Genomic DNA, 16,968 nt, shown 5'->3' with positions numbered 1-16,968 from the left:
AGCCACTTTCCATGTTAAGAACTGAATCTCACATGAATGTAGAGGCTCAAAAGGTGGGCCCATCAACCTGGTGAGGACCACATTGAGGTTCCATACAGGAGCTGGCGGGGTCCTGGGAGGGATGACCCGCTTTAGGCCTTCTAGGAAGGCTTTAATGGCAGGCACTCTGAAGACGGAGAGATGCTGCCTGTTCTGGAGATAAGCCGCTATGGCGGATAAGTGTATCCTGATGGAAGCGTATGCTAGATTGCATTTGTAAAGATGTAACAAATAGCAGATGATGTTGGGAGTGGATGCATCTAGCGGGTTGATGTTGTGTGTAGCACAGTAAATGACAAACCGCTTCCATTTTGCTGCACAGCAGGCTCTGGTGGTGGGCTTTCTTGCCTCCCGTATGATATCCATGCATTCAGGAGGCAAGTCAAGGTAGCCAAACTCTAAGACTTCAGGAGCCAGATCGCCAGGTTGAGCTGTTGCGGGTCTGGGTGCTGAATGTCGCCATGGCTCTGCGTCAAAAGCTTGGGCGTGAGGTGTAGCCTTTGATGCGGTACCACGGAGAGTTCCAGAAACGTGGTGTACCATGGTTGGCGTGCCCACGTTGGAGCAACCAGGATGAGAGTCATTGAGTGTTGCTTTAGCTTTCTTGCCACCAGCGGTAGGAGAGGTGCTGGGGGAAAAGCGTACGCAAATCTGCCTGACCAGTTCATCCATATCGCATTGCCTTGCGACTGTGGGTGAGGGGACCTGCCGGCAAAGCTTTGGCATTTTGCGTTTTCCCTTGTGGCGAACAGGTCTATCTGTGGATGACCCCACTTCTGGAAGTACGGGCGGAGTACTGATGGATGTATCTCCCATTCGTGCATCTGGTGGCTGTACCTGCTGAGCAGGTCCGCCATCTGATTGTCCGTGCCTGGGAGGTGTTCCGCCATGAGGAAGATGTTCCTTTGAATGGCCCACTTCCACATGCTCTGAGCCAGATGAGACAACTGTGGAGAGTGTGTACCTCCCTGCTTCTGGATGTAGTACATGGCTGTCATGTTGTCCGTCCGGATCAACACGACCTTGTTGCACAGATGTACTTTGAATGCTTTCAGTGCCATGAAGATTGCCATCAGTTCTAGGTAGTTGATGTGCATCTTCTTTTGCTGTATTGTCCATAGTCCCTGCACTGTGTAATGGAGTACATGAGCTCCCCATCCTTGGAGAGACGCGTCCGCCGTCAGGATGATCTGTGGGACAGGCTCTTGGAACTGTCGGCCCTTGCAAAGGTTGTGTGGATTCCACCAATGCAGAGAGTTGTATGCCCGACCGGTGACCAACACTAGGTCTTTCAACTGTCCCTGAGCCTGATTCCACTGATGCGCTAAGCATTCCTGGAGCGGACGCATATGTAACCTGGCGTGCGGGACTATGAAAATGCAGGAGGCCATCATGCCTATCAACTGCATGAACACTCTCGCAGGAAGCGAGTGTTGCGGTTGGAACTGTTGGATTAGCGACTGGATGTTGTTGATCCGCGCTGAAGTTGGCTGAGCCGTGGCTGCCAGAGTATTGATCGTTGCACCGAGATATTGCCGCACATGGGCTGGCTGAAGGTGCGACTTTGCATAGTTGGAGAACCCCAGACTGTGAAGAAGGTGAATGGTGTGGGACATGTCGGCGGCGCACTGCTGGGCCGACTTTGCCTGAACCAGCCAGTCGTCCAGATAAGGGTAGACATGGATGTGTTGTCTCCTGAGGTGCGCCGCTACTGTCGCCAGACATTTGGTGAACACTCTGGGGGCTGTGGTCACTCCGAAAGGAAGGACCTTGAATTGATAATGCCGATTTTGAATGGTGAATCTGAGGTATTTTTTGTGTGATGGATGGAGTGGAATGTGGAAGTAAGCATCCTTGAGATCTAAGGTTGCGAGGAAGTCTCCCTGATTGAGGAGCGGAAGAACCTGTTGCAGCGTTAGCATGTGGAAGTGTTCTGAGAGAATGTACTGGTTTAGGGGCCTGAGGTCCCGAATAGGCCTGAGGGACCCTTCCTTCTTCGGGATTAAGAAGTACAGGGAGTACACCCCTGTGCCTTCCTCCTCCACTGGCACGAGCTCTATAGCGCCCTTTTGCAGCATGACGAGAACCTCTTGCTGCAATAAGTGCAAATGCTCTGTGGACATAGGACGGTGTTTTGGTGGTAGGTTGGGTGGAGTGGATGTGAGCTCCAAACAATAGCCGTACTGGATAAGTTTCCTGACCCACCTGTCTGTGGTGATGGTTTTCCAGACTGGCAGGAACCGCTGGAGCCTCCCCCAGACAGGCGTGAAATGATCGGGGGCAGTGACAGGGCGTCACTGTTTGTTGGAGGCAGAGGAACTGGAGTTGTTGTTGTCCTTGCCTCTGCCCTTGGCGTTGTTGCCCCGATAACCTCCTCTATTCTGTTTGGGGTAAGAGGATTGCGCCCCACCTTTACTGAATTGCGTTTGTTGGGACATCTGGCCTCTGGAAACACCCCTATTGCCTGAGCGACGAAAAGTGCTACCCCGAAACTGTTGGGATTGGAGAGCTCCCATGGACTTGGCAGTCTCGGTATCCTTTTTTATTTTTTCCAAGGTGGTATCCACCTCTGGACCAAATAATCTGTCGGGGTTAACTGGCTGGTTGAGGATGGTAGTTTGGATCTCAGGCTTAAATCCAGAGATTCTGAGCCATGCCCGTCGTCTTAACATCACACTGGTGTTAATTGCCCTGGCTGCAGTATCGGCAACGTCCAGTGCACACTTTATTGAAGCGTTGGAGATGAGCTTCCCTTCCTGGATAAGCATCTCCGCAGCCTCCTTATATTGGTCTGGGAGATGTTGCAACAGGGTCTCTAGTGTATCGTAGTGTGCCCTGTTGTAGTGTGCCAAGAGTGCCTGCGTGTTAGAGATACGCCATATGTTGGCCGCCTGAGCTGCTACTCTCTTTCCCGATGCTTCTAGCACTTTGGACTCTTTGTCCGGGGGAGGAGCTTCACCAGTGGTCTGCGAATTCGCCCTCTTGCGTGCATTAGAAACGACCAGAGAGTCCAATGGCAACTGGCCCTTGATGTAAGTGGGATCGCCAGGTGCTGGTCAGTATTTCTTTTCAATTCTAGGGTTGACCACCCTTGCCCGTGTGGGCTCCTTGAAAATGTCCGCAGCATGTTTGAGGACTCCTTTGAGCATTGGGAGGGTTTTCACAGTTTTTTCAGCTGCTGAAAAAGTGTCAAAGAGGAAGTCCGCCTCCACAGGGTCAGCATGGAGTTCAACGTCGTGGTTCTTAGCTGCCCTTTCAATCAAGGCATTGAATGCCGCAGAATCCTCAGTGGGAGACGTTTTGATATTGTATATCTGAGGGTCGAGAGTGGGTTGCTGATCCCCCTGGTCACCCTGGTCACCTGTGTCCACCCATGCGTCCTGTTGTGCATCAGGATCAGCGTGGGTCGGGAAGCTGTATTCCTCATCTTGATCCCCAGCATCCTCGGCATCGGAATAAGTTGGCGAGGGCGTGGCAATTCTTTGAGTCCGAGGAGTCAATGGTTCGACTAAGACTGGTGCATCAGAAGCAGGCCTTTTGCGCTTCAAAGGAATGGTATACGACTCCAAAGGCGTCGTCGCCGTAATTTTTCGCTTGTAAAGCGTAAGTTTCCCAGTGTCGGCATCGATGAAACGTTCCGACTGTTCCTCCAGTAATGGTGGTCGATGCGTCAAGTCCCCAGCCGGGAGAGTAGGCGTCGACCCCACAGCACTGTGCGTTTTCGCTTCGGGCGCCGCCCGTGGTGCGAAGTCCTTCGGTGCCACCTTTGGCGGCAACGTGAAGAGGAGTGGCGTCGATGACTTGGAGGCGGGAACCGACTGTTTCGGCACGGGAGGCGGTGTGGGGTCTACCGCCGAGGCCTTGTCCCTGATACGCTTGAGGGAGTCCGAGACCTGTTTCGTGAATGAAGCGGATGGTTTCGCCGATACGACAGACTACCTCAGTCCAGCAACGTGGGAAGACTCGATCGGCGAAGACTTTTGCCGGTCGGTCCGAGGCGTGCCCGTGGTGGTGTCCTGGGCAACCGCTTTAGGGGCACCAACCTTCGGCTCGATGCCCTTGCTGGTCTTCGGCTCGACGCCCTTTGCGGCCTTTGGTGCCGCGCCCTTGCTCGGCTTCGGTTCGATCCGGACTTCAGCTCGACGCCCTTGCTCGACGGAGTCTGGACGGCCTTTTTGTGCTTCAGCTCGACGCCTGTAGTCTGCTTTGGCTGGACTGATTTCACAGACTTTGCCGGGTCGACAGGCTTCTTCGGCTTGGGCTGTCCCGACACCTCGGAGTACGAGGGTGTCGACGGTGGATCAGAAGGTTTCGATTGCGCCTGAACCACTTTAGGTTGTTCGGACACCGAAGCTTTCACTTTCGGTTTCGATTTCTTTAATGGCGGCTCCGAAGTGTCCGTGGCCGGGCCGGGAGGCGGGGCCGTGAATGGTGGTAGAAGGTCTTGGGCAAGGCCGATAGGCAATCCCTCGACCTGAGCCTTCGTAAGTTTTCGAACGGGGCATAGCTCTTCCTCTGAGCTATCTTCCATGGCCCCATAGGCCTCATCGTCGTCTCCTACCTCGTCGACGACTTCTTCTACGGGTAGGTCTTCGACATCCACTTGAGGGTCGACTTTTTCCGCTGGAGGCGAAATTTGCAGGTGAACGTCGTGTTCGTCTGCTTCATCGCTGTCGAAGATGTCCACCGGTGCCGGGGCCGACTGCCGGGCCTCCATGCGCGCCACGCGCCGAAGCCGAATCCGAATCGTCTTCTTCGAACGAAACCTGGAACAAGCCATACAGTTGGCTTCATCGTGGTCCGGCGACAGGCACTTGTTGCACACCGGGTGGACGTCGATGTGTGGGTACTTCGATCCACACACGGGACACTTCTTGAACGGGCTCCGTTCCATGTCGCGTTGTCGAGGGTCTTGCTGCGTCGACTGGGCCTCGAGCTCCAAAGAGTTACGCGACTCCTTGGATGTTGAACTCTGAAGCGAGTCCTAACAGAACCGGGCACCGAACGCAAACAATACCGACGATAAAGAGAGAAAAAGGCCTTTTGGCCTCGAGAATTATGTCGATTCCGAACTGAGAGAACGAAAGTACATCCGAACCCAATGGCGGAAAAAAACAATCTGGGGATGGAGTCGATGCCCATGCGCACTGTAGTCCAGGGGAGGAGCCACCTATCTCGTGATACTTCGAAGACTCTTTCAGGACAACAATGTGCAATCATCCGGACCCAACACTAGGCGGCGATCTATGCTATAGATATGAATTCAGCAGCCCACATGCCTCGAACAGATCTATTTGTGGAAACCACCAATTGTGGAAGGGAGGACTCTGGGTGTAGCTCCCACTTGAGGACTTGTTGCTGCATCCTGCTGAGGAGGGCGGCAAAGTCTTTGTCCGTCCTTGGAAGGTGTTCTGCTAGCAGGTCGTGTGATATGTATTGCCCGACACAAAATTGTCTGAGAGGCACGTGACAACAGTACAGAGTATATTTCCTCCCCTGTTTTTGTATATAGTACATGGCTGTCATATTGTCCGTCTGGACTAGGGCACCCTTGCCTATAAGGGGAGTTAGAAATGCTTTTAGCGCTAGGTAAATAGTTTGAAACTCTAGGTTGCTGATGTGGAGATTCTGGTGTTTGGTGTCTCAGAGACCCTGAACTGTTAGATGTTGTAGCAATGCATAATACCACAATCCCTAGAAGTCGCATGAAAGTTTTCGTTGTTGGATACTAATTGCTTTAAAATTGTGGTAGCAGTGTTTGAAGATTTTGAATAGTCACTGCATTTGTATAGGCTAGACCTAATTAAGTGTTGCTCATAGCTTCTAGTAATGGTTGAAGCTGTGAAGGTTGAAGAGGGGATTATTGAGCATTGATTGTGAATCCCAACTGATGGAGATGATTTATGGTAGTCTGAGTGTGTTGACACATACGGAGTATACTGGTTTTTAAAAGCCAATCGTCCAGATATGGGAAGACATGTATTTGTTGTCTTAGATGAACTGCTACCACTGCTAAGCATTGGTGAATACTCTGGGTACAGTAATGACTCCAAATGTGAGGACTTTGAATAAATAATGGTTCCCTGCTATGAAAAACCTGAGGTATTTGCGATGTTCTGGGTGAATAGGGATGTGAAAGTATCCATCTTAGAAATCCAGGGCTGACATGAAATTTCCTTGCTGTAGAAGTGGAAGCACTTGAAGTGTAACCATATGGAAGTGTTCTGATAGTATGAATAGGTTTAAAGGCCTTAGATCTATAAAAGCATTAGAGAGTCGTCCTTTTTGGGGATTACAAAATACAAGGAGGTAACCCTTGATGTTGTATTGGAACTGGCTCTAGAGCTCCTTTTATATATAGAGCTTGTATTTCCTGTTTGAGCAGTTGTTGATGTTCCAGAGAAAACCTGTATGCAAGGTGGAATACAGGTTGAATTGCTGGTGGGCTCCAGGCAATAACCATGTAGGATAATGTACAACACTCACTTGACTGATGTTATTGACTGTGTGAAACAAGGAGAGAGCAAGGAAATTGCAGGGGTCCGTCCTTGTCCCCAGTTCAAAAGTTCAAAAGTAAACTAAATAATGTGGACAAACCCACTGGAAAAGAGCTTGAACAACCTCACTGTTGTGGTTAGCTGTCTCTGAGACCCTTTAGGTTTTCTTAAAAGACCCCTCACACACCAATATATTTGGTGTCATACTTCAACATTGGGGTCCCAACCGGGTGGCCGAATGCAGCCCGGTTGTGCTATGACGCCTAGAGCTGGGCAGAAAAACGGGGCTCGGGAGGGGTCTCATCTGTGGTCACACATTCGTCAAGACGCAGACCTGCAATGTACCTATGGTGGTCTCCCGTAGTCCCGGCTGCTCCAGGATTACAGATTAGTCCCCTCCGAGCCCTGTATCTCTGCCCAGCACTACACAATAGTGTTTTTATTCAGTGTCCGTGAGTATAGCGACACCTACGCATAGCACCACACACCTTAGCGCGCGTGTTGGTTATTATATTCACGTGGTATCATATGGTCCTGAAGAAAGACCCTACACTCTGTTTTTGATGGGCCAAAACATCTAGACCTTTAATTGACAACTAGGAGCCAACCCCTCCACTGGTTGCCACACTTGTTTTTAACACTATCCTGGGCCGTCATTAATAAACTTAGCAGACAAGGATTCCCAGAGATATCTTTTAACTCGCACCAATCACATAACACACGACATCCACTCTGCTGTAATCAGGCGTCGTAGCACAACCAGGCGGCATTCGGCCACCCGGTTGGGACCCCAATGATGAAGCATGACACCAACTAGGTTGGTGTGTGAGGGGTCTTTTAAGAAAACCTAAAGGGTCTCAGAGACCGCTAACCTCAACAGTGAGGTTGTTTAACCTATTCTAGTGGGTTCGTCCACATTGTTTAGTTGATGTTATTGACTGCCAAGTGGGAAGAAACTGCTGTAGTCGACCCCAGACAGATGTAGGATGATCGGGGGAATGATTATGGAGTCATCGTTTGTTGGCAGATGGGGAGGTACGGGTTTTGCGCCTTTGTCCTGACAATTGTAATTGTTACTCTTATAGCTGCCCCGGTAAAATCCTCTAGGAGGAGGGAACTGATTTTGTGGCATGTATGAAAATGTGGAAGCATCTGTGGAAGTGTTTTTTTAGCCTCCTCTGTAAAAGAGCTGTGTAAGGAGCCCCTATTAGGAGATGTCTGAAGTGCTCCCATGGATTTAACCACTTGTGTCTCTTTTTATCTTCTCTAAGGCTTTATCTTATTGTGGGCCGTTGAATAATGTCTGTTGAACTTCTGGTTTAAAATCAGAGATACACACCCAGGCATGCCTCCTTAAGAGAATGCTAGTATTAATCCCTCTGGCAGCAGTGTCAGCAGCATCTAATGCACACCTTATGGAGGAGTTGGAAATAAATTTTCCCCCGTGCACAAAATCCTGTCCCTTTTTATTTTTCTCCTCTGGGAGATATTGGAGTTATTCCTCCATCTCAACCCAGTGATGTCTGTCATAAGAGGACCCTGTGTATTGGCTATACGCCATAGATTTGCCGACTGGGCAGCAACTCATTTGCCTGAGGCATCTATCCACTTTGACTCCGTCAGGAGGCATTGCATCAGCTTTGGTTGGTGAGTATCGTGAGCACTGGACACAACCAATGAGTCTGGTGGAGGCTGGCTTCTAATAAAAACTGACTCAGATGGTGTGGGTCTGTCCTTCTTGTCCATCCTAGGTGTAATAATGCATGCATGTGCAGGGTCCTTAAAAATATCCTCTGCATGGCGCATCATGCCCTTTAACATCGGAAGAGATTTAGATGTTTTTTGTGTAGTCCCTAAGGTTTCAAATAAAAAGTCTTCTTCTAAGGCTTCTTTGTGACAAGTGACCCCATGATATGCAGATGCCCTGGCTGTGAGCTCCTGATATGAGGCGTTATCCGGAGGTGAGGGTTTGCACAATAAAGATCAGGAAGTGTGTCTTCTGGAGGGTCCATATCATAATCCTGCCAGGGTCCGGTGGTGCTTCATAACTATGGTCATACCCTATATCTGCATCTGGGTCTGTGTGAGGAGAACCCTGAGGTGTAATATTTAGAGAGCTAGGAGGTGAAGAAGGTATCAAGGGTATAAGGTGAATGTGGTAAAGAAGGAGAAATAGGGTGCATGGGACTGATAGCTATGTCCTTTTTTAAAGGTAACTTATATCCAATGTCTTGTAGGAACAAAGTTATCCTTTTGGAAGATGGTACTGGCGCAGGTTGTGTTATAATGCATTCAGTCTCTGGATGAATATGTATTTTCTTTTGTTTTAGATCAAGTCTTTAGCATGGTTTGTAGAATGGGCTTCAGAAGTGCTGGAAAAGCAGATTTATGTTTAGGTGCAGAACTGTTCAGAACCACAGTGGGCTTCTCTTTCGGTACGAAGGGGGAGCGGTCTCGGCTCAGGCAGAGCTGGAAGGCTCTATTTGTGCTTTCGAGTCTGAACTCGAGGGTGGGGGGTTCGAAGCAGAGTCTCTGTGCCTACCATGGCAAGACAGTAGTGGTGGCCTAGAAGCCTTTTGTTTAATTGATAGGTTTTGGTGTGGGCAAAGGGGGTTGGGTACTCACAGCATCTTGACCAGCTGGGAATCATGGAACTCAAGTTTGATTTCAAGTTCGGAGGTGGACTTTTAAACGGACAAGGCCTCCTCTTCTTCGGCAGCCGACTTCCATGTCTTCTTGTTATTGCTCGATATCTTCCTGACATATTGGGGAGTGTCTTCTGTGCTCTGCCTCTGCATGTCTCTACGTCGAGCCGGATGGTCTCGCAAGGTCTTTTTGATCAAAATGACCCGCCAGCATCACAGTCTTCTTTGTGTTCCAAGCACAGATTGCAGACTTTGTGAAGGTCGGTGCGCAGGTTCTTAGAGTGGCACCAAGAGCAGAATTGCAAAGGAGTCCGTTCCTTACGCGGATTTCATCGAAGTTGGTATCAAGTAGAAGGTAACCCGGACGGGCTAGGCCCGAAGACCGCGGTTGGGATGTTTCGACCCTATGTGTGAAGTCTTCCAAATTTCAATATGTGAGGGATGGAAAACATGTTTGAAACAATACAGACGATGGTAGAGTGGATTGTACAACAAAAGGATCCAGAAAAAAGGTCTCGATATGTAGCACTGCAATACACGTACGAACCCAATGGCAAAAAGAAAACAAACAATGGAGTCAATGCTCATGCACACTATTACCAAGCAGAGGGGTGATCTAACCTCACGACTCGAAAGACTTCTTCAAAGAAAAAACAACTTGCAAACATCCGGACCCAACACTAGATGGCAGGAGTATGCAAAACATGTGTATCTATAGAACACATGCCTCTAACATACAATTATTTCTGATCAACACAATAAATGTAAATGTAGTATACTTGTAAAGCGCACAGCTGCCCCAGCAACGGGGCGTCCCGGCGCTGTATAACTCTGGGGAACCCGTCCTGGCTTTCCCTGTGGGATGGTCCCTTGCTGGGAGTCCCCAAGGTGGAGCCAGGCATCCCCGGAATTGGTGGGGCCGTTAGTGGAGATTAGGCAAGCTAATAGTGGACCTTTCTTCTAGAATTGCCAGACATTAATACAGAACATTGAAACAGCAAAGGTTTGATAAATGTTCACAAAAACCAAAAGCAGTGTAAACCATTTTGGTATAACAAAACCACTCCCACTGAGACTGCTTGTTTTTCCTTTCTCTTACCAACAGGGTCAGAGTGGGAGATGGAGGCATCTTTTTAACAGGTTTTTAGTAACAGGACCGTAGCATCAACAGAATATTCAAATCTTATCCAGTCGAAAATCAAATACGTAGTTCAAAAATCTGATGCCACCCCTATTTAATAGTTCAGCTGTGGATTCCCCGAGACCTTTCAGGCCAGACTATCTCCAAACCCACCAGTCTGGTATAGTTTTGCCCCTTACAGCCAGTTAGGCTCAGCTTGTCAAGGAAACATAGTGAGATAGTACCTGCCTCTTCACAAAGCGCTACAACTCGGTTCCATTTCCATCCCCCCACCTCTTCAGACAAAGAAAGGTAGGCATTTAATTAAACAAGTACTTGGAACAATACTTTAAAACAAAGACCCCAACATGTCTTACTAATGTATTTAACAGCCATTGAAATCTGAAATCACCCCTATTTGGTAAGATCACAAAAAAGCCTAATTTGCAGGTTATGTTACCGGTCTTCAAAGGTCATCCTGGCTCGCCGAGATTTTGAACTGTCTGGTGGTGGGATAGCTATGGGAGGATAACTTGCTGAGTTGCTTGAAGCTTTTTCCTAAAAACGATGACAAATATTCCTCTTACAAAGCTATTTTATGAATGCTGTGGAAACAACCTTTAACTTGAAAATAAATATTACATTATGTGAAATATTTGTATTCTCTTTAAGTAGTTCCTAACCACATGATAGGATAATTCGTATCATTGAAATTTGGAGCAAACCACTCATAACAAAGTAGAAGAACCACAATACACATACAACCAAACAAGTTGAATATGATTAACAGGAAAACTGAGAGGAACACAAGAGACTTGCTATAAAAACGTATCACTTTCGGCTTCAGGCAAGGTTCTTTTGAGCTACAATGAGCGACCTTGAAACAATTAATCTCAACCAGTGTGGGCACACACCAATAAAACAGCATTACCAGCCTCCAGGGGTTTATCTTTATTTGCCCCGATTTTCTGGTCTGCCACTGTTTTGTCCACTTTGCCATCCACCAGCTATATAATAATGGAATGAAGTCTAAAGAAGGAAAGCCAACAGCTTCTTTGTTTTTAGTGCATCATGCATTTTGATAGATCTTTTGTCAGGGGTGTGTTTATGACTGGATGGGTGACACTCAGTTGTTTCGGCATTTATCACCTGTAGGCATTTTTAGAGGGAGTGAAGTATTTGAAGGTTTACTAGCAAATCCTTCTAGCAAATAAAGTGTTCCATGTATGCGTTTTTAAATCACTATCCTAAACAGACAATTGGGCCCACTGATACCAGGCTAAGAACTGGCCACTATAGGCATTTCCCCCTTCCATTGTCTGCCACTGTCACAGCTGAATTTCAGATTTTACTCCCATTTGTACACATGCTCATAAATTATCCATGTACACTAAGAAACTAGTTACGAACATATATTAGTTTTGATCTAGAAACTAGCCTATGTTCACATGTTACAAATTATTCCACCATCTAGTCTTTGGGTCTCAAAACGTTTCTAGTTTTCAAGTTTTTTGCACTGAGCGCCAACCATAAGTGAAGTCAATATGATTGAGCCCAAGCCTTCAATGCCGCACTACGCAGTTGTCATGTTCAGATTTTTGCATGGCCAGGCAGCTCGTTATGGCTTGAGGATCTAACACACTGCAAAGATTACGATTTTGTAAGTTTAAATTCATAAACAAACATGTACTTTGTCGCTTAAGTGAATTGGCAGCCTGACTAGGGGGACAAAACAGGGACACCCAGGTGTCACCCTACATTTCGTTTTCACATCGAATTTAGGTCACGGAAAGAGTGGGCAGTTGCTGGAGTGATGAAGCAAATTAGCCACCAGCAGTTTCAAGCAGGGTAAAGGTAATTCGCTAAAATTTACATTTCCAATATACATTTTATAAAAATCCAACTTTAGCATTAGATTGTCTTTTCATTAAATATGAAAAATAAGTCTCTGAAGATTGAAGTGTATAATCTATACTCAAACTTTTCCTATGGGCCGGTTACAGCCTGGACAGTGAATGTTGTTTAGGGCCAAGTCACTAGGGGAACATGCCATTTATAAAGTCACACAGTTCACTCTTCAATAATATGCACCCTATCTTCTGGATACCAAGATTAGCTTAGGGGACACTTATTTAATGTTTAAAATCATGTTTTCTTCTTGTCAAAAGTGTGATCAACAATTTTGTGTAGTAGGGCTCAAGCTGCTGCAGTCAGGATACACAGAAAAGACCTGAAGCCATTTTAGGGGCACTGTAAGGGATGGAACAGGTGCTGCAGACAACAAGTGGCATTCAACTTTCAATAATATGGGTGCATTTCTGCACCATATTCCTGGACTTACAGAAACATTTTAAGTGCCAAGCAGGTATTAAACCAATTTCAATATTTTTAGGGGTCATAAACATACTCTGGGCACTGGAACGCCGTATTCCAGTGTGTGTTCAAAATTACCAGCAGGTGAGTCCCAAAACATTTGAAAAACGGGTGATAGGCGCCAAAAGAGAGCTCTGTTTGCAATAATGCTCCTGGCTCACCTTTAACCGCAAGTAGCATCTTTGGAACTGCAGGACAGGTACATGAAAGTAGGTGCCGTACACCTCCAAAGCCACCATCCAGTCACCTGGATCCAGTGCTAACCGAATCTGCGCCAGCATGAGCATCTTGCATTTGTCCTTCTGCAAGGCTTTCAGAGGGCGTGGGTCTAAAATAGGACGAAAGTCTCATTCTTTCTGCACAAGGAAATAGAGGGAGGAACAGCCAGTCCCTCATTTCTGCACCAGGCCCCACACTACGGCTCCTTTAGCTAAAGGAACCAGACCCCCTTAAAGCAAGATGGACATGTGCTCCTATGATGTGGGTGGAAGATGCAGGGTGGTCGAAAAACAATGGAAGGGCATTGCCTTATTAGATGATCTGGAGGAACCATCTGTCAGATGTTATTATTCTGCCACTCTTGGAGGAAATATCTGATTGTGCACCCCACAGGGTGGTCATGTGGAATAATGGCAAACTAAAGTAAATTGGAGGCTGTTTACGTGGGGTGGGGGACTGGAACGTTTGTTGCCCCTGGTGGCCTGGACTTGGTCTGCTTGATCCCTGACACCGAACCCAAAAGGACTGGAGTGTCTGTTGCAGGGGTAGCATGCCTTGGTATGAGGGGATGTCATCCCCCTGGAGTAGTTTGTTAAAGTGGTGAAACGGTTGAGGATACTGTAATGCAGAAGTAGAAAGGTCCACAGAACTAACTATGGCCTGGCTTTCTTTAAAAGGCTTTAATGCTGAATCAGCCTTCTCAGCAAAAGGTAAGAGACAACAAATGCCCTGTCAATCAAATAGACTTGCACATCACACAGAGAAGTCTGGTGACCTCACCCAACAGTGCTGCCGAAGCAAAACGCTAGTGCCAACTGTTCTGACCATAATAATTTCAAAAAGGGGGTGGTGATGGACAGAGTATCTGAGTTAATCAGAACACTCCTACCCAGTCAACAGATCAGGGCTTGATCCATCACCGTTTTTTAGCTCACTGCACCATCCCAGTTCAGAACCTGGCTATATGCAAATTAGTCTGTCCCTGGCCCAGTGCATCATGGTAACAGGGCAGACCAAACTACCAAGCCAATTCTTCACTGGAAAGGAAACAAGCTTCCGGGGACCGGTTTCTGGCATTACAGCCGTCTTCGGCCCGGTTTGCTTGAATCCTGATGGTGCAATGAGCAAGGGACTCATGTCTGAGCATCTATTCATTTGCGGCAAAGTGTTTCCGTGCTTAAGCACTTTCTTTGCAGTGTGCACAACCAGAGAATCTGGTTGAATATGCTCTGATGTAAAACGGTTTTTCTGGAGCTCACTTATATTTCTTTTCTACTCTAGGCGTACCCTGGTCTACGAAAATCGGCATTCAACTCTTAAGTATGCTTTTTAGAAAGGGTAGGAACTGAACTGCTTTCTCTTGGTTTCAGTATATCTATAAGGAAATGATCCTTTTCAGAAAAGAGCATAGAGATTCAAAATAAGCGGATAATCAACTATACTTGAATGTTTCCTCTGCTGCAAAAATCCAACACCTCAAACACTACCCGCACATCATCCAGTCTTGTATGTTCAGTGCTTACCTAAAGTTCAACCTAACCAAGAAAGAATTCCAGTTATTCGCCAAGAACAACAAACAAGACTTAATACAAACCTGGCTCAATTACATTAATCTTGCCAGTTTTGAATTGAGACTTTCACTGAATGTGAAGCGGAGTGGCAAGTCGATTGGATTCTCCCTGGATGCCAACCTCATCCTTAAGGAACACATTGCTGAAAAAACGAACACTGCTTGTTACCAGCTTTCTCTACAAACAAAAGTGAAACTGTTTATTCTAAAAAGCGACTTCAGAACTACTGTTCAAGCCCTCATACGCTTGCATCTGGATAGTGATTCAGAAAAGGGGGTGGTGATGAACAGAGTGCCTGAATTAAGCAGACCAGGGTATACTCAGACATGAGTCCCTTGCTCACTGCTCCATCAGGATTCAAGCAAGCCGGGCCGACGACGGCCGACGACGGCTGTAATGCCAGAAACCGGTCCCCGGAAGCTTGTCTCCTTTCTGGTGAAGAATTGGCTTGGTAGTTTGGTCTGCCCTGTTCCCATGATGCACTGGGCCAGGGACAGACTAATTTGCATATAGCCAGGTTCTGAGCTGGGATGGGGCAGTGAGCTAAATAACGGTGATGGATCAAGCCCTGATCTTTGGACTGGGTAAGAGTGGTCTGCTTAATTCAGACACTCTGTTCATCACCACCCCCTTTCCTGCATCTGGATAGTGTTAACATTTTGCTCCATGGCCTCCCAGACTACACACTTACACCGCTTAATGGCATCTGACGTGACACATCACGTCTTATCCATGGCCTGAAGAAATATGATCACATCACCTCAATCCTAATGAAATGCGATTGGCTCCCCTTGCAGTCCACTCCATCTTCAACACCGGCTTAATCATTTACAAAGGCATCACAACACGCACTCGTATTTATCTGGCAAACAAGTTCACCATCTCTGGTGGTTCTCTGCACAGCCAGGGCTCACGAAGGTGTTAAGAACAAAAAACAAGGCAGCAGATCCTTACCTTCTATGTACTCCGGATCTGAAACAAAATCCCTGTATCCACAGGAACAACCCAAAGCAGTTCCAATTTAGTTTACAAAGGAGTTGACGAACCTCAGTAAGGAACAATACATGAATTACCAGCCCACAAATTAGCTAACTCTGCTGTCACTTAACCATTTTTGCAGGTCTTTGAACCAGTACAATGCTCAGCTGCCTTTTGGTTAGGTTCAATCTAGAGAAATACCATAAATATACATGTAATGTACTGACTACCTATCTTTTCGGTGTCAAATAAGTGTTTGAACCACCTAACACTACATATTTTATTAAGCAATGGAGCAGAGTTGAGCAAGTAACTTGGCAGTGACGGGGTAAAAGTGAACCCCTTGTGTCTGAAACCAAAATGGACCCTGAAGGCAACATCTCAGGTGTATTAACAAAGCTGGTGGGCTTACTCTGCTACGAAAAGAAGAACAAAAAATATATTCTCTAAATAAAGGGCATGTAGGAAAGCACTCTCCAACAAATATTAGGCAGACTGAGTTTTCACAACATCCACCTGACAATGTGAACAACATTTAAAAAGTGCTTAGTACTTTTTTTAAAAATTGTCTTTTGAAATTGACTAATATCACCATAATCAACAGACATTTTACAAACCATACCTTAGTCTCCTTTGAACTGCTAGACGGCTTTCCTTCAACCTTTTTCTGCTTCGAAGAAGAGCTGCTTTTATTGTTGCTGTTGTCTTTACTACTACTGCTGCTTGATTTTAGCGACGATGACTGACTGACTGTTCTCTTCCTTGATGCATTCTCCACTTTGGGATCTTTCAGAGGTACTGGTGCTGGAGATGGAAGTGGGTCCTTTTCCTTCACTGCACTTGGTTTCGATGACCTGCAAATAAAATAATATAACACTTACTTGAATTCAATATACAAGGAAAATGTTACTTACCCTGTAAGCATCTGTTTGTGGCATGTAGTGGTGTAGATTCACATACTATGCATACTCCGGACATCTGATGTTCAGACGTGTACAACATGTTTTTTTCCTTCTAAGAAGTGTTTTCCAATCATGGGACCTAGTGACTACACCGTTTGGAAAGTTACCTACCTTCAGTTACACCTTGTCTGTTAGAGACATGATCTAGCAGCAGACTCCTCACCTTAGAATATCCCAAGCGTCAAGCTGGATGCAAAATGCTTTTGCTCAAGCAATACCCTTGGCCTGCTAGTAGGTGGCATCAGTCGGCTATGTATGATGTCAGCGTACTCAGAGCTGAAAATGACATCCACCTCAACTATATAGGTGCCATCTCAGTGCATGACGATCATTACTTTTCATGACTTTCCACGCAAGGAGCGCAGAGCCATTAAGTGCACGGACACTGATGTGTTTAGAACTAGCACCCTCGAAGGGATCAGCCCAGACCATAGAAACCAGTCCACAGCGTGGGGGAGGATGGTTGAGTTGGTAAGGAATCTGTGGCTAGATCATAGACAAAGCATTACCGAAGTTAAGTAACTTGTCCATCTGATAAGAGACATCTAGCCACAGATTTCTTAC

General features: G+C 46.8%; 1 protein-coding gene across 1 annotated transcript in view; it reads right to left on the bottom strand.

The window, feature by feature from the left end:
* The window catches only part of AFF4 (ALF transcription elongation factor 4), a 907,016-nt gene that overhangs the window by 281,718 nt on the left and 608,330 nt on the right, over positions 1–16,968 (bottom strand). The window contains exons 15-16 of the mRNA XM_078653083.1: positions 16,065–16,296; positions 10,762–10,859 (exon numbers count right to left, since the gene is read on the bottom strand). Of these exons, the coding sequence (XP_078509209.1) occupies positions 10,762–10,859; positions 16,065–16,296 (330 nt within the window). The remainder of the gene's footprint in view (positions 1–10,761; positions 10,860–16,064; positions 16,297–16,968) is intronic.

This window comes from Lissotriton helveticus, chromosome 7, assembly GCF_964261635.1.
Source record: "Lissotriton helveticus chromosome 7, aLisHel1.1, whole genome shotgun sequence".
Classification (NCBI taxonomy): Eukaryota; Metazoa; Chordata; class Amphibia; order Caudata; family Salamandridae; genus Lissotriton; species Lissotriton helveticus.
The sequence above is the reverse complement of the archived record's forward strand: the minus strand, read 5'-3'. Positions and strand labels throughout refer to the sequence as shown.